We start from the raw sequence: 19,207 nt of genomic DNA on the forward strand, positions 1-19,207 counted from the left end.
CCATTGCAGTTTGCCTACCGCAACAACCGCTAAACTGATGATGCCATTGCACTTACGCTACACACTGCTCTCTCTCACCTGGAAAAAAGGAACACATATGTGAGAATGCTGTTTGTAGACTACAGCTCAGCATCAACACCATAGTGCCCTCCAAGCTTGATGTGAAACTCCGGGCTCTGGGCTTAAACAGCTCGCTGTGCAGTTGGATCCTGGACTTCCTGTCAGGCAGACTTCAGGTGGTTAGAATGGGCAGCTGAATGTCGTCAATGACCCTCAACACTGGAGCCCCACAGGGCTGTGTTCTCAGCCCACTCCTGTATTCCCTGTACACACATGACTGTGTACAGGGAATACATAGCTCCAATGCCATCATTAAGTTTGCTGACGATACGACGGTGGTATGTCTGATCACTGACAATGATGAAAGAGCCTACAGAGAGGAGGTGCACACTCTGACACGCTGGTGTCAGGAGCACAACCTCTCCCTCAACGTCAGTAATACCAAAAAGCTTGAAGTGGACTTCAGGAGGAAAGACAGAGAACACAGCCCCATCACCATCAATGGAGCACCAGTGGAGAGAGTCAGCAGCTTCAAGTTCCTCGGTGTCCACATCACTGAGGAACTCACATGGTCCGTCCACACTGAGGCCGTTGTGAAGAAGGCTCACCAGTTCCTCTTCTTCCTGAGACGCTGAGGAGTTTGGAATGAACCACCACATCCTAATACGGTTCTACACCTGCAATGTAGAGAGCATCCTGACTGGCTGCATCACCGCCTGGTACGGCAATAGCACCGCCACAACTGCAAAGCCCTGAAAAGGGTGGTGCGAACTGCCAGACACACCATCGGAGGTGAGCTTCCCTCCCTCCAGGACTTATAAAACAGGCAGTGTGTGAAAAAAGCTCAGAGGATCATCAGAGACTCCAGCCACCCAGCATCAGGACCCACACCAGATGACTGCGTGACAGCTTCTTCCCCAAGCAGTCAGACTTTTGAACTCTTGATCTCTCACGATCAATATACATCAGCACTGCACTTATTAATCTTATTATCTCACACTGGACTGTTATAAATTATATTCTCTTCAACAATACAACTACTGTATGTTTTATTTTAATTTTTGTGTACATTCATATACTTTTTTTTGTATGTGTATTCTATATTGTGTGTATTGTTTACTGTGCATTGTATATTATTATTATGTTGTGTAAATATGTTGTTTATTGTAAATTGGTATATGTCTCGACACTGTCAAGACTGCTATGTTGCTCGGAACTGCACACAAGACTTTCACCCACTGTTGCACTTGTGTATATGGTTGTGTGACAATAAAGTGATTTTATTTGATTTGAGATGTTTTATAACATTATCATTTTAGTATTACTTTAGCTAACTATTGATAGATATAACAACAGTATGGGCATAATTTTAAATGGTCATTAGAAGAAAGAAAACATTTATGATCTTTTTCTCACACACTTAACATGTTCTACCCTTTACAGAGATCCCATAATGTAATACTCATCAGCACAACTGGCAGTGATCCAGCAGAGTCAGCATTTTAAAAACATGAGCAATAATGCTCTTAAAGAATTTGCAGTCTTATTTTTTGCAATTTGAGTTTTATGTTAGAGATTTCCTCACATCCTCCCATCAGTGTCTTACTGGCCTTTCATAGAGCTCGCAATGAGCTCGCAATCACCTGTCCCTACTGACCACATGGAAGCTCAACATGTTCTTACTGCCAAAGCATCAAAAACTGATGCTTGTGCAAGAGCCCAGCACGTCAATCTACAGATGCCAAAAGTGCCCTCTGGCCTCAGTTTCCAACGCAACTGGCAAGTGCGTTTTCAATTAGAAACCTTTGATGTCAACTGACTGACGCGAATGGCATCAGAATTTTAGCATCGTTTAATTATACGATGGGGTACAATTTTCTCATTGTGACATATGTTGGGGGAGTTATTTTCATTTTATTTAAATCAGCAACATTTATTCACAGTGGTTAATATTTAATCTGTTGTTTATTAGTCTATTTAATCTTTCTGTACACATCCTGCACTGCTGAAGTAACCCATTTCATTCTGGGTGTATTCCGAGTCTTACAATCATTTTATGTAAAAAACAAACCCAAATGTACGTTTTTAGTCACCGATTACTGTCACTCGGCGTCCACCGTAACACAGCCAGTTTTGTTCTAACACATTGAAAAATTGCCGCCTCAAGCGTTATGACACGGATTTGACCTCTGCATCTCAGCGATTTTACCATTGGCTCTTTTCTTGTGACCGGTTGTGATGAGCTCAAGTTCGATTATATTCATTTTTTGAATGAGACTTGCTGGTAGAATCAGAGTGACAATGCCTTAACGGAGGGGGAATATTTTTACAGATTAAAACCTTTAGTTTCACTCTGCTACTCACACAATGCAATTGTATGGTTTGGAATAGTGTATATATATTATAGTGCATTTTTTAAAATTAATTATCGTGACTACTTTATCTGGTTACATTTACATTTACCTTTATTCATTTGGCAGACGCTTTTATCCATAGCGACTTACAAAAGAGGAAAACATAAGCGAATCATCTTAAGGAGACAGTGGTATGAAAAGTGCCATACTACAAAGTTTCACTATCATCAGAATAGTATACAAAACAGATTTAATTGCAACAAGAAATGTAAATAATATATATTTTTTTTGTATTTATTTTTTTTTGTGACCGGTTAAGTGCTTTTGGAAAAGATGTGTTTATTTAGCCGTTTTTTGAAGATAGAGAGTGAGTTATCTTCCCGGATTGAGTTGGGAAGGTCATTCCACCAACGTGGTATGATGAAACTGAAAGTCCGGGAAAGTGTTTTGGTGCCTCTTTGTTTTGGTATGACAAGGCGACGTTCCTTAGCCGACCGCAGGCTTCTGGTGGGAACGTAGCTCTGCATAAATGTTTTTAGGTATGCTGGAGCAGACCCAGTGACTGTTTTGTATGCCAGCATCAGGGCCTTGAATTTAATATGTGCATGAACCGGCAGCCAGTGGAGAGAGACAAAGAGTGGTGTAACGTGCTCTCTTAGGTTCATTAAAGACCAGACGTGCTGCTGCATTCTGGATCATTTGGAGAGGTCTAATAGCACATGCAGGGAGGCCTGCAATGAGAGAGTTACAGTAGTCCAGTCTAGTTATGACAAGTGACTGAACAAGCAGTTGTGTGGCATGTACAGAGAGGAAGGGTCTTTTCTTCCTGATATTGTAGAGTGTAAATCTACATGATCTTGCAGTCTTTGAGATGTGATTACGTTTTTAAATTGTTGAGAACTGGTTAGGTTTAGGCTTAAATTTGAGGTTGGGTGCTTAAAGATGTCTGTACAATAGTTTAATGTATATCAAATAATTTTTGCTAAACTTAAGTCTCTTTCATGTTTTATATGGTTGATAATTGGTTTAGAAATGGGGTTGGGTTAGGGCATCTAAAATATTATAAATTATTGTATAATGTAATATCACACTAATATATTTATAAGTATTATAAAACATTGAGGTTTGGCACATAAATTGATAAAGATTGATAACGGCCACCAAAGATTTCTCATTAAAAACAATTGGGTTTCTCACTGCGTCAAGAAGAGGATGCCAGGAGGCACCTTTGGCGTTATCATGCAAATGCGGACGGCTTCTGCACAAGCATCAAAATTGGACACTTAGGGAATGGGAACGGATTGGGAAGCTAGCAGCTGAAATGCAGGTTTCAAAAAGGAGCTGGAGTTAACTGCTAATGAGGCAAGTGTTTGCCTCCCGGCAGCAATCATGGACTGCATGAAAGCCTTAAATCAGTCCAAACAAGCATCTGAAATTAATGAATGGCTCAGTCTCAGAGGGCTAATCATCAGTGCTGGGAAACCTGCCTGAAACACCAGGGGAGGGAGAAGGTAGATGCTACATAGTTGCCCTGCATTCATCCTCATTAATTGGAGATCACATCTTCTCTTTTCTCAATAATTCTCCATTCTTTTGGTCACAGTTCTCAATTTAAGGTGTGTGTGTCCTGTTATGTAGTGCAAGACCTAGCACAGCCTACTGTTTATTTTTTTCAGCAAGCAACTTAATTGCCAAAGTTCCAAAGAGACCTTCAGTGGGACATCAAAAGATGTCTGCATTATAAAGATTTTAAGTCAAGCAAATATTAAAAAAGGTTTTATCTGATGTGGGTCCATTTATTTATTTATTTTAAGCCTTGTGTCCTTTGGGCACTTTTTCTGGTGTTCCATCCCTGATTCCAAACTAAATCTATACTGAAAGTGCAGTCACATGAAACATGAAAGCTTGCATTCACTGTATATAAACTTGCAGATGCACAGTGCAAAGAGGCAATAAACCCTCCATGCATTATTTAACATTACATTTACATTTACATTTATGCATTTGGCAGACGCTTTTATCCATAGCGACTTACAGTGCAATTATTACAGGGACAATCCCCCCGGAGCAACCTGGAGTTAAGTGCCTTGCTCAAGGACACAATGGTGGTGGCCGTGGGGATCAAACCAGCGAACTTCTGATTAACAGTTATGTGCTTTAGCCCACTACGCCACCACCACGCCTGATCAAGAGATTTACATTGTCATGGGATATCTAAATGTTGATACTTTGCTAGGCCTACATTTTTCAAATGTATCTCTATGTATACTTTGCTGACTACATTTATCACAAATGTGCACGATCAAATATTTTATTTTCACAAAGTGTGATACTATAAAGATGTCTATCACTCATTGTGGAGCGGCGGGGGCGGGGCCGGGTCGGAATATCGTGCGCCCGGTCCCCAATCGGCCTGATGAGGCGCGCAAGGGATAAAGACGGCCGGTGACGATGGTTCGAGAGAGAGAGAATTACGGGCATGTCCGTCATGTGTGTTTATGTTCGTGCTTTTTATGCCGCTCTCCTCATGCTACTGCAATCTAGCTCAGGTGTAAGCGCCCTTACCGCTTTTCTCTCCCGGACGGGCGCTTGACCACGCCCCCGCTGCCACACTCATACTGTTAATATTTACTTTTAGCAACAAATAAAAGTATATAATATTATTTTATCATAGAGATCTCAAAATGATTTTGTAAAATAAAGAAGTTTTAGGAATGTGTGTATCAATAATCCATAACAGGTGTTCCCAAAAGAGTTTTGTCAGCTGAACCCCTATCTTAAATTATTTATTTGAAGAACCCCCCGATCAGTAATGTAAATAATACATTTTACATCTTTGCATTTCTTTTTTCTGATTCTTGTTAAATTTAACAAACCTTTTATTAGCTTTATTGTTCTTGTTGTATATATTTGATTCTATTTAATTCACCATTACTATTTCTATTTCAGTCAGAAGCTGTGCTACATATAATTTCCCTTATTATTTTACAAATATATGTAATTCCATTTGTTTATGTACATTTGTTATATTGATATGATATAGCCAAAATTTACATTTTCAGCGATTAAAATGACTTTTCACAGAAGTAATAAAGCCAGGGGCGAGGCAACCATTATAAACTGGAGTGATATCAAGGCACATGGGATCATGTCCCTGTTAATTCTAAGAAAAAATATTTTTAATAATAATTGAATCATTAAGGGCTCTATTTTTATGTCCGCGCTAGGCGCAGCACAACGTGCAAAAGCCTTGACAACGTCTTATCTAATGTCCGAGAGAGTGCTAATTCTAAGCACAATTTTCGTGCCAGTACAAAGCACAAGTGGCCCTGGGTGGGAGTGTTTGTGCTAACTCTTGGTGTATGCATGCACAATGTGGGTGTTTTGGAATAGGTCATTGCGCTAAGACTTTTTTTGAACCACGTCTGTTTTCATTGCATTGTCTCAATTCAGTTCCTACATTTTCAGTTAAAAAATTCCACCATCAGGTGGTAAAAAATGTAATGTCCAAAGTTTGTGTTAAACTATCTATATAGTTTGGTTTATTTTTCAGTTGTTGTTGTTATTATTATGTTTATATTTACATTTGTATTTATGATCTAATTTGTATTGGTATTTTTTCACTTGTTGTTGTAGAATGAGTTTTAAGTACCTCCAACAGATGGAAGACGTTGGAGAGGGTAAAATGTTTGGAATTGGGGTGGTAGTTTTATATGATTTTTCTTAATTGCTTCATAATTTTTATTATATTTTAGTTCCATTTGAAATGTTATTTTAATTTGGAAATCTTTTTGTTTTAAGTTTTCGTATTTCAATAAATTAATAAAACTTTTAAAGCAAGTGAAGTGTATGCAACAAAAAAAAAAACATCTCTCGATCCACATCCTGACCTGGAAGGCTGATAAAATCACTGTTAATACAAGCCATTATTTCTGTGTCAGCAGATAAATATGATTAATAATACTTACATTCTATATAATTTACCGGAGCCAAGATCCAAATCCTAACGAGAACCACATATTCCATGTGTATAAAAGGAGCGTGTCACTAGAAATATGCTTTACACTCAACAAGGACGCTGTTAACACACAAGACAACGTACAAATAATTCTATTCTTCTGATTCATTGCATACAGCCCATTTACACTACCAACTTCTTATGAATGTTCTGTCATTGTTTTTATCGCTGGTGCTTGACAGGGAATGGACTATATAATAGGACGCTGATGCTGCAATAACCGGAGAAGAACATCATAATTAAATTGCACTTGACCCAGCCCATTAGCACTTTGCGCTCACAATTTGGCCAAACCCACTTACAGCTAGACTTAGTGCATGCTTGCACGAAAATACCAAAACATCATGGCCCACTGACTTTGTGCCTATGATGTATCGTTTAGCGCTTTTAAAGTAGGTTACTTTAGCCTCCTGAGACCCTAGCATTACTGCTGTGTGAATTTTCCATTTCCCTTTTTGATTTGTAACCAGTAGCCCTGAATAAACATGAAAAAAACAAAAACATATTTAGAGCAAATAGTTTTCCTAAAAATGTGTGTCCTATTTTTGGGACAGTGAGACTAAAGTCTAAAATTTGTAATAATTCCAAGCTATACAAGGTCAGATATTTTTTTTAATCACATTTTTTATTATGTTTCCAGGAGTGTTGGTTATTCATGTTTTTGAGATGTTACCGAGATTACAGCTGATTTTCTGTAAAGCTGCTTTGGAATAATGTGTATTGGGAAAAGCACAAATAAAACTATACAAATAAAAATGATTTGACTTGATTTGACTTTTATGTAATAATGTTTTTTTCTACTTTGGCAACAAAATCTCAATTTTCTCTCTTTGCACTGTCAAACAAACAAGTGATAGCCAGTGCTGAAGCATTTTACCGAGACATAAATTAGCATAATTAATAACTGATACAAGGAATGGCCAATCCCTGCCAACCGTGTTAAATCCTAAAGCATCCAATCCCTGCCAACCATGTTAAAACAAAATTACACATTGTAAATTCTGATTACCTAAGCACTGATTACCATTGTCCCATGTCTGCCAAACATGTTGAGTGGTGCAAACATCATCTGCAGCCTGAAACTGAACTTTTGGTCAGATTTTAGGAGGGAAAGCACTTCGCAGCATAGGAAAGCTATAGGATTCTCCTTAGCTTTCGCCCTTGCTCCCTATTTAGTGAATGACTTAACCTTTGCTGTCTGTTTACACTGGCCTCAGAACAGTTCAAAATGCACCTTATTTTCATCCTAACTCCATATAAAGCTTTCGACAGCAAGATTTTTCATCATTTGGATAAACCCATTTAGTCTCAATGTGATAATGCACTGTAAATATAGGATAAATGGCATTTTAAATTGCTCTAGTCTTTTGACTCCAACAGGTTTTCAAGTAAGAACTTGTGAAAAATGTTCTCCCATAGAGAAACTCTTCTTAGATCGGCGACAGGTTGTTTTGTCACATAGCTCGATGCGTCAATAGTTTAAATTATGCATAGCGCATGGTGAAGACAAAATACACAGTCCACGCAGAAGGATGTGGGGTCACACAAGGATATTTATATTCATAAATATTATGAGTTTCAGCCGCCGTGCTAGGAAATAGTAGTCGGCCGCATAAAGACAGTTGTAAGACCAGCAGAAGTCTCTGCCAGTAATTACTGTATGTTAGTTACATCATAACTTTGTATAAAAACTTTACATAGTTTACTTTTGCATTATAAAGTGCCTTTTTCTCACCCTTGGTTACATGAGATTGAAAGCACAGGGAGAGAGACAGTTAAGCAGCATTGGCCTATAAACCTAAATGAATGTTTTAACCATATAATGCTTGTTTTAAGTTGTGTTCTTTCTAGTTTTTTATTATCAAATGAACCCCCTGCAGTTCTCTAACGAACCCCAGTTTGGTAAATTCTGGTCTAGAATGTGCATGTATAACAAATAGTGATACAAATATGTCAATATTGTATTAAATGCTAGATTTTACCATTAGCATTTCTTTGAATTGTTATTTTTGAAGTTTATAGAACTTTATATTATGTCTTTACATGCCTCCAAACATTCACACTTTTTAAATCTTTCCTATGCCACTGGGAAGATAGGACCTTATTATGGGGTATGTTTCATTGCATGATACCCTGAGAAGAGACCTTTCATTGGAATGAAGGGCATTAACTCCAGACCACTGCTAATGCTCAGGCTAAATTGCTTAAGTCAGAGGCGCTCTTTTAAGTTTGTCCGCATCAGTACCCTAAATGATCTCAAAGATGGTGCAAGTCTCTCTGAAAATGCCCCATAATTGCAGGCTGATACGGATGACAGAGAGAAGGATTTCTTGGCTTAAAATGAGGCATGTAATAAGCTGGTATAATGTTTCTCAGACAGTCACTCTCTCTCGCTTTGGAGTCTCTCTCTTGGTGAGTGTACTGTTTATGGCTTGCAATTCACAGCAAAGCATGTTATACTGCAAATATTATGTGGGATACAGTATTCATTTGTGCTAAAACCCATCATGGTACAGGGATGAGGTGCCTCTGGCTTGACAGAAAGAGGTTTATGCAGTAGAGAAATCTTCTTAGACCATCCCAAAGCAAGCTTCTCTCATTGATGATGCACTTGGTTCTACTTTTTTTATCAGAAAAAAAGACACATCCTGGTTGTGAGCTTATGGTAAATATGATTAAAGGTAACTGTACATGTTGTCGACTTGAAACATTAAGGGGGAAACTGTCTAAGAATTAATTATGCCCACTTATAGTGTTGTTCATTTGCACACATTGCCTTGTGTTATAGCATCTGATTCACTTGAGTTATGCAAATCAAGAAACCGCACAAACATGCTTAAAAGTACTGGTGAACGCAATATGCATGGCCCAATTTCCCATCTTCCAGGCTGGTTCAGTTTGTTGAGGACGCTACAGACAGAATCGGCTATTTTAAATGCAGAAAGTGCACTTGGCTATAAAGCACATCCAAATACATGCCCAGATGTAATGCTCTTCTCCATCATTTAATCATCATTTTTATAAATGACTGTTGCCGTGATCACAAGTAAAGGATTAATACAATTTAAAATGCGTTCTGCATTTTTCCTCAGTCTCTTCCAATTAAAGCAGAGGAGAAAAAATGCCTTCTACATCTTGTACTGTAAGCCTTGGCAGGTAATGGTCACTTATAGCTTTGGTGCTCTACCTTTGATCATTCTCCAGTGGGAGAGGATGCTACTGTACTAGGTGCAATTATCATAAAAGGCCTTTAACATGAAAGTCGGGGATATTACATTCACCTGTTTTCACAGCCCTTCAAATTATTCTTACAGTAAAATGAAAGTACAGCGCATGACTCTAGTCTTTATATAAAAAATAAATAACTTTTTTAATCAAAGGATAAAATCGTTAAACTTTTCCTTCCCATTCTTTGCAGTAATTAGATGGAAACCTGCTATTTTGGCAGTCAGATTAAAATAGCTATTTTCATCAAATATACTGTATGTTAAATGTACAAAACTGGGTCACTTCAATATACATCTAGCATTGCCATATCTAATATACAAAAAACAAATTGGTCTTATTAATAGATGCATATTTATGTTTAAAAATGCATTACTGATCTGTCCTTTGTTACATTGCACATGTTCAAGAATCTATTTGTGCTAATTATACAAGCTACAATTTTTTGTACTGATAAAAATGTGAAATTGTGAAATGCTGTGCTGCTTACAGCATTCTTATAGCATTCTGCATAGTGTATACTGCTTTATATTTTATAAAATATAGTATGTAAAACAATATAATTATGCAATGATAATTATTTTAAATGTTAGTATACTATCATCTTATGACCTCACTACCTTCAGCAAGTGGCGTCCAGTTATTATCTTGGAAATAAATGTGTTTATTTTAGGCATTTTAGGCAGTCCAAGTAAATGATAAGTTAAGGAAGAGGTGTTAAAAATCATGAAAGATATTGCTTCTTATTACACCAAATGGAAGGTCATTATCAAAAAACTAAACTAAAGGTGGCCTTTTGCTAAAGCTAGTTCAGCTTATCCATAAACACATGCTAAATGTTAGCATGCTAAATTTGACATCATATGAACTTATTACATTCAGCAAGTGGCGTCCAGTTATTATCTGAGAAATAAATAGGTTTATTTTGAATTTTAGGCAATCAAATTAAATAATAAGTCATGAAAATTATGTTAAAAAATTATGGAAGATATTGCTTCTCATTACACTGTATATGAAAGGAAAAGTTGAGTGCATCACATTGTGGAATAAAGTATCCCATGCTGTGTGCTTTGCTGTAACTTCACATTTTGGTAAAAGTAGGTCATGCATGTATTCCATGTAGACTGAAAAATTGCATAGTGTAAGCAGTGTGTATACTATTAAATAATACTTATTAATGCTTGTTTTTTCTTCTCAAAAGTAAGCTATATAATAAATTTTTCATTTTTATACATTGCACAGTTGTGTTTGAGAGCTCTGACATCCTTTGCAGCCCAATATTATTTTAAAATCAATTAACAATATAGGCCTAATTGCAAAATATTGGCTCAATGTTGTGAATTCATTTGGGAGTGTAAATAGTTTCTAGTGTGCATAATGTGACACTCATATGTATTCTCCAGGTTTGTTTATGTCTGCTAAAGTTGATTTAACAGAGATGTAGTGACAGAATGACATAAGAATCTTTGAATAATAAAAAAGTTTAGTTATTAAAATAACTCATCTAAATAACTGTCACAAAAGTTTCTCATCCATCTGAGACTTAATTCATTTTCCCTGTTTTTCTGTAGAGTGTATTCAGATTAAAGGCAGCTCTCTATCCTAAGTGACTCATATGTTCTCATATAGTTTTTTTATTTCCACAATACTGTTAATAATATTACTGGAGTTCCCCACTCTTTTTTGAAGTGACACAACAACAGAGGTTCTCTGATGTTCTCATTCTCATTATGAGTCACTGTAGCATGAGGCTACATATTCTTGCTCCCAAGATGAAATGGTATTGTATTAAATAACATTGAATAGTATTAAATATTGAAAACATGTTGATTTTGTTTACATACCTCTATAATGAGCAAATTCTTTTATATCTATGCAAATTTTGGATCAGTATACTGTCACGCATCCATAGAAGTATCACATTTTCAACTTGAGTGAAGCCATGCTGTCTAAGTATAACTGCTTACTCTATATTTCCCTCTTGCAGATATTATCTTTGGGAAATATTCTGGGAATTCCTTTCTGGAGTTTGCAGGCATTGAAATTGGTGCTGTTTTGAGTGTCACAGTAAGATTTCAGACTAATGCCAGGGATGGAACACTGCTTTATTCGGATCAGGGCCCTGTACCCAGAGGTGTCTTTTTCATCAAACTCTACATTTACAAAGGGACACTCAAGGTAAAACTGCACGTGCATATGCAGATCCAAAAAGTCTAAGAGTACATATGAAAAGTTTGTTTTTTTAAACCTAGATATAACTTTTTAGTTTTTTTTAAATGTGAAGACTTGTATATTGAATATTGACATGGAAAATACTGATACATATAGTTCCTGTAGCTCAACTGGAAAAGCATGGCGCTAGCAATGACAAGATTATTGGTTCAATACCTAGGGAACAAAAAGTGATGCAATGTGTACATTGAATGCACTGTAAGCCACTTTGTATAAAAGTGTCTGCCAAATAAATAAATGTGAAATGTGACATGTTTTCCCTTTTCCCTCCAGTATGACTTTTCTTGTAACCAAAAGGAGGGAGTTCAGCACATAAATACAGAACAGCAGGTGTCTAATGGAAATGAGTATGTGACGTTTTTGAGGTAAGAAAAAATGTGTCCTCCATCATCCAAACAGTTTAACAGATAGTAGGTTTAAAAATAGTCTATCAATTTGTGTATCGATGTCAGTGGTGTGTTGTGGATTGAAATAAATTGGCACATATTTGAGTTTGGGATTTTTTTTAGTCAAAAGTTTCCGTTCCATTTAATGGAACACCATTTACCTTACTGTACGTTCACACCAGAAGCGGCAAGAGCGTCAAAATTCGCTCTGGCTGCCCTGCCTTCGACGCTCAAGGACCCTCGTGGACGCTCTGACGTAGTTGAAATAAGCGGCAATGTTTGTTCAGAATGCTTTGTTTTGTGAACTGTATTTAAAGGGGCCGCAATTTAAACATCCAGACATGTCGACCATTTACTTTTTGCCGACCTATCACAAGTAGCGTATATCCTCATGAACTCTTTAAAATGTGAAAATAAGAAATCGATCGATGGCAGAAAGTAATTAAAATTATAGTTGTTTGTTATCAAAATAAAATACATTTGTAATAATAACAGTGGTCTTGGTTGTTTTATATCCCTCTAAGCAAACAGGGACATATCATATATTACTGGGAAACCCGCCACGGCAAGAATTAGTTTCTCCTCCATTTTATCTTCGGAAATAATGTTTGGTGGGAACCAAAGTTTACATGGTTGTGTTCTCTAGACTTCGCTAGAGTGTAGCACTTCTATATTCCAATAGGTTGCCGCCGAACCGCGTCACAGCTCATTACCATTATGTTGACTGCACTTGAACTTCCATCTGACGCCCACGCCGCCCAAGACTCGCCGCGCCGCTTCTCGCCGCTGAGAGACGCTGGCTGTCATTGAAAATGAAGGACTTCCGGTCGATTTGACGCTCTCGCCGCCTCTGGTGTGAACGTACGGTTACACTATCAACAAGCAACAAGTACAATAATATTTTTTATTGGTTGTCATTTCATACTATTTATTAAACCCGAGTAATGTCAAAGTCTCATCACGTTTATGCATTTTTTGACATTGTCATCACTTCAAAAATTGTAACTACAGTAACACAATAATGAGCATATTTTGCATTTGTTACGATAGTGGTCGCTGACCTTGATTCGTTTAGTTTCGAACATGACTGGAAGTGATGACGTCCATGTGGGTTAGTTGTTTACTCTGAGGTTATTCCAACCATTTACACCATTTTGACCCATTCAGGCCAATTTGACCAACTGTAAACATAAAATGTGGCATTATTCCATTGCCAAGGTGGCAATGCACCGCAAGGAGTGCGTAATGATCTCATAAGAGGCAAAAGCAACACTGGCTCCCTCTGAAACTGTATCCGCTGGTATCGCTGTTGGACTGTTAATTAAAAAAAAAAGTTATATACTTAAATACTTTTTAATCTATACTTTTTTTGCTTTAATTTTGTGCTTTCAATTATTTTCTCAACCAATAATTAATTCCTTCCCTCAGAGAAAGCACCACTGATTGAAGTGTGCACTCTATTAAAATAATATTTACAGATTGCATAATTAAGTTATGAGATGGGGAATATTTCCAACCAGCTCTTACATTTCTTCAGCCCTGTAATGGATGCAATATAACCATAGATTTGTATTTTAACTGAAAGCTGAAAGATTATTGAAAGATGTTTTGAAGCACAGTTCACAATTTCATGGACCCATTAGGGTAGTTTCTTTTCATGAGATTCAGCATGAAATGAAATGCATGGTCATTGAGTCATTGAAAGACTTGATCAGATTCGGAGTCCCAAAGTCGGCCAAATCTTGAGTGCATCAGCCTGTTTATGTTTGTTTTATACAGATTTTGAAAAGCTTCCAAGAAGATTCCCCAGCTGCACAAATCAGTCATTATTTTTGTGCCAACTATCAAAAGACTTAATGTGAAAGAGAGTTGTCAAAACGACTGAAAAAGGGGAAAAGCAGGGTTGAAAAACCCTCTCTTAAAGGGGTCATACTGTATCATTAGCAATTTAATTTCATCCACCATTGGAAAAAGAATAGTCTGTTGTATGGTTTCAAAGTTCAAAAATATAATCTGTTGAAACTTATCTGCAAAAGAACATCATTGTTCTTTTGTGTCACCAGACTGACACTGTAACATTGGCTAAACCAAATGGTGTGAATTTGGGTTGGCACTTTCTGTTTGTCCGGCCAATGAGAGATACAGTGTTCTGGAAACCTGTTTGAAAACAGTCATTATTTTTGTAATTCTATTTGATTACGCTAATTGTGCCGGAATTACTTACATCACTTTTAAGCGTAACTTTTTTATTCATGCATAGCAAAAACTGTGAAAAGGACCATTATGTGCTGTATGATAGGCTTTTAAGACATTTCTAGGTAAAAATTGCATCTCTGTGTGTCTTCCTGGGGAACTGTCTTCTTAAGGACTCAATAGGACCGATGGCTCTCCGGCGAGATGTCAGGCTCATCTGGTAGATGTCCTCTAAATTAACATCTCTTGCTGATGCAAAGGGGGGAGACTTTTGGGATCCGGTGGTCTGTTCTCCTGAGGTGTGAAGTAGAGCAGAAAAGTCCATGCCTGCGACTTACAGGCTTAACAAATCAGTCCAGATTGCCTTCTCTGAACCCCAGAAGAGGGTTAGAGGGATATCAGTTCTTGAGGGGGAGGGAGTACAGCCATTATATGCTGAGCATCTTTAGGCCAATTCTCCAGCTGCACATAGTTAGCCCAGAATCCACACTGAGGTAATTATCTTTCCTCCCCTGTTGTTCGGAAGGGCAGAGTAAGCTTTGGAAAAGTCTCAAGACTTGGGTACATTTGTGGAACAGGCTGTCCAAGAAACATGTGATTTCATTAAAAGAAAGAAAAGAGGAAATGATGAGCAGCAGGTGATAGATGCTCTCGAGTCTAACAAAACTTTTTGTTTGGCTGGCAGATTATTGAACTTGTGACAGTCAGTACAATAGCCTGCCATTTTAGTTAGTATTTCACTGACAATAAAATATGTGTACAGTATGTACAGTAATAGAAATAAAAACATAAAAGTAACAGTTTTTAACAATAACAAATTAACATTTCAATACATACTTGGTATGAGGAATCCGAGGTTAAGCAAACATATATTTTTCTGTTTAGTACATTAGCCAACATGATCTCAGCTCTATTAAATGAAAAAAAGTGCATAATTACTAAAGTTCCGGTAAAGAACTGCGTTACCTATTATCCTGAAGAGATATCCACCAATCAGAGAAGTCCCTGTTGACATGGAAACAGAAGCAGCAGCAATCGTGTCTGTCAATGTGCTATCAACCAACTTTCAGTATATATTTAAATATATTTCGTATTTTTTACACTTATAATTAATGATTAATAAGTCAGTGTTTTTATTATGTGCTTTTTCTGACTTAATTATATCATTCTGAATGCTTAATGGCATAAGTACTGTAGTTAGTTTCCTCACCAAAGAATTACACAGTAAGTACACAGTCTGATTTTCACGCTTCAATTCTTCCGAACAACATTTGTAATGTTTTGAGCCATCTCAGACCTTTTCTTTGAAATCTCTTTGGAGAAAATATATGGGAAAAATAATTACAGTTTAAAGTGGCAGGATATTGTTGCACTCTATTGCAAAGTATTTTTAAAAGCTGTATCAGACGCATGGTATGATATGCTGATATCTGGAATAGCTGTATCAGATATATTTTTTTGATATGCTGATGAATGTAAAGAGATAAAACCATTTACACACATGGCATGGCCGTAAATCACATGTATATTGTTAGTTCTAGCTCTCGAGCTAAAAAGCAAACCATGATATTTTAAATGCCTACTGACTAATGAATTCAAGGTGGACCCTTTTTCCCTTTGAGTGCCTTCCTGTATCTCACGCATCCATGGAAACGCCACAGTCATTAGGAGTCATTCAGCATAACCTGTTATTGGTCTGAATATTAAAAAAGCAGCAAATAATAACAGATAAACAAGCATTAGGGGTGCTTAGCTCTAAAAATAATTGTGTTTTCCTAAGGCAAAGAAAATGCATCTCATTAATATGAACTAAATTGCCTTAAAATCCATCTATGGATCTCATTTAGTGTATTTACAGCCACTAGGTGAATAGATACATAAAACAATGACCTTGAATGTAGTTTATAACAAGACAGAGATGATACCAGTACTTGGTATAGAGGTTGTAGCTTCAAAAACCAAGCATGTGTCCATATATCACACTGAAACCTTTTTTTCACAACTTTTTTGCTCTTTATCGTTGTTTTCCCCCAGACAACATCTTGCTCCATGTGTGGCTGAAGTCACTGTTACTGGTTTTAGGACTGTCAGAAGTATTCCGAGCAATTACACATTACCTTTGAGTTTACAGAGGACCAAGCATCTCTTCATAGGAGGTCTTCCTCTACGTTATGCACCTTATATGGTAAGAGCAGATTCTGTGTGAAATTATTTTTAAAGGGACACATAATGAGAGAAAATACATATACTGTAATTTTAATTTCATAATAGAAGTAGAACTAAAGTTAACAGATGAAGTTAAATATTCCCATCCAATTTCATAAACACTAGACTTTAATTCAGTTTAGATTTTTAAACAATTTCTTATAGCTAGTTAATGGCAATTGAGAGCATCACTTTATCCTTTTTCACTCAAAGCAAATGATTGATTAACTTCTGTTTGCAGCACCAAAATCAAATATGGCAACCATGCATCAAATATCATGAAGTCTAAACTGTGCTGGAGTCGCCATATTTAATTTGGACACAACAAACCAGAGTTGATTCTCTAGAATGTAATGTATGGTGTAGCATAAAGACTTGTCCTCAAATAAATTACTATAACAGCTAAACTGTCCATAAGAATGGAGCAACCAGACACTTTTGGCAACATAGTGTATAGCTTTGTAGTTTTCATAGGCTAGATTTTGTTTAGTGCTTGTGTAGAATAAAACATGTTCAAAACAATAAGTAATAGAAAATCATGGAAATTCACTGGCCAAAAAACTTGGTAACCATATTGATAAACCCACAACTAAATAATGATCCCAAAGGTTGTTGTTTTGTCTTGTTGACGTTACACATTGACTCAACCACTTGCCGCAGATACACCACAAACTTAATTTAAATTGAAATGGATGTGAATTTTCCAAGATTTTTCAGGTTACTAAAAAGTGGATCATGTGTGTTCAAAGAACTGTCAAGGTCTCCATATTGACAGTGAAAAGCTCTGAGAATCTAGCAGGCACACTTTTCATTTCTCCTGCAGCCTGCTTGTAGCAGGTCATGGGCACTTGAAAGACTGAACAAGAGGAAAAAGAGATGTTAAGATGTATTAGTCTAGACCACAACGTTTTGATCCATATGATTTTCCTGTTTTCACAGAATTACTGATGAAAGACAGAGTCTTTTAAGGCAGAGTCTATTTGCACTAAGTGTAAAAAGCAAAAAAGCATATTTGCACGAAGTGCAGATAGGGTCAAATGCTATTTACATCATGATGCATATAGTGGTAGATAATTAAATTAAATACAAACATCCAGTATAGTGGAATGACAAAAACATATGTATTGTGTTTATTTAAAGTCCTGCAAAAACCCTACACCAAACCCTAGTCCTATACCTAACCCTAACCTTCCTTTACAAAAATTAACTATGGTTTTACTACAGTAACCATAGGATTACCATAGGTCCATATTATTACCATACCAAATATTATATAGTAAAACTATGGGAAATTTTACCCAGATTAAACCTTGACAATTTCTCTCAACTCTCCGACCTTGACAGTAACCAAATCACTGTGAGGAAGTCAACCATTATATACAATCTTTTTTATTATTATAAGTAATATTAAAGGAACTAGATGGACTGGCGACCTGTCCAGGGTGTCCCCCGCCTTTCGCCCAACGTTAGCTGGGATAGGCTCCAGCCCCCCGCGACCCTGTACACAGGATAAGCGGTTGACGATGGATGGATGGATGGATTAAAGGAACTATTGAGAGTGGAGACAGTAAAAAGGAAGGGATGAAGTGGGACAAAAGGCAGAATCGAACCCGGGTCATCCGCATGAAAAAATATACTCCGTAGTTACATCCCACGACACTGCAGCACCACTAGGGGTGCAGTTTGTCTTCTTTTTTTGTAATTCCACCAGATTTCTGGATTGCAAATAGCCAATCTTGGCACTTTTCCACTGCACGTTATGATTCGAATGTACTTTTCTGAGCTTGTATTTCCATTGCAGTGCTACCTCAACATGGGTGGGATTATAGGCCAGACGTCATATTTGCTCCTAAACAATAACACAACCACTAGCTTTTAGCTACTAGCTCATTGTGCTGCATAAAACAGTTGTTGCATGGTCATTTAACACAAGTGTAACAGTTAAATTGCCCTTTATCGTTTCACTCATTGCTAACGAGTGGATCGTCTGCACCTCGTTTACTGACCACAGCGTGGTTTTGCGAAAAGACATTTATTTTTTCACAATTCGAAAGTTGCTTGAACAAATGATACTGATATCGCTGTTGCTAACTTTAAAACAAGCGGGTTGATGTCGCATGTCGGAAATCAAGTGCCGCTGGTAGTGACGATTCTCCCTGACCAATCAGTGATCTGCAGGATTTTGACATCACATTTAGTTAACCTCGATCGAGGTGGTACTAAAAAAAGTATCAGGTACCAGGTACTATCCACAGTGGAAAACCCCAAAAAAGCGAGCAGAGTCGAGTTGAGTCGAGTTGTACCGTGCAGTGGGAAAAGCCCCTTCTGTTTGGCAGGTACTATTTACACCTAGTGCAATTGGTCACTACATATTTTTAATTCATCATCATCTTTACAGTTAAAGCAATTACCATTTGGTAATGTTGTGTAGGCCATTTCTTTTTCATTTAAAGAAACCTAATTGTCTTTTTTTTTGTATGTTCTATTCATGCATGTTAAAGGAACAGTTTAATCATTTACAATATTCACCCTCT

At 37.1% G+C, this 19,207-nt stretch overlaps 1 protein-coding gene across 1 annotated transcript in view; it reads left to right on the top strand.

Moving 5' to 3' along the window:
- Nucleotides 1-19,207, top strand: part of eys (eyes shut homolog) — a 313,033-nt gene that overhangs the window by 207,106 nt on the left and 86,720 nt on the right. Inside the window, exons 29-31 of the mRNA XM_052089876.1 lie at nucleotides 11,645-11,835; nucleotides 12,163-12,254; nucleotides 16,503-16,653. Coding sequence (XP_051945836.1) covers nucleotides 11,645-11,835; nucleotides 12,163-12,254; nucleotides 16,503-16,653 — 434 coding nt within the window. The remainder of the gene's footprint in view (nucleotides 1-11,644; nucleotides 11,836-12,162; nucleotides 12,255-16,502; nucleotides 16,654-19,207) is intronic.

This window comes from Xyrauchen texanus, chromosome 24, assembly GCF_025860055.1.
Source record: "Xyrauchen texanus isolate HMW12.3.18 chromosome 24, RBS_HiC_50CHRs, whole genome shotgun sequence".
Classification (NCBI taxonomy): Eukaryota; Metazoa; Chordata; class Actinopteri; order Cypriniformes; family Catostomidae; genus Xyrauchen; species Xyrauchen texanus.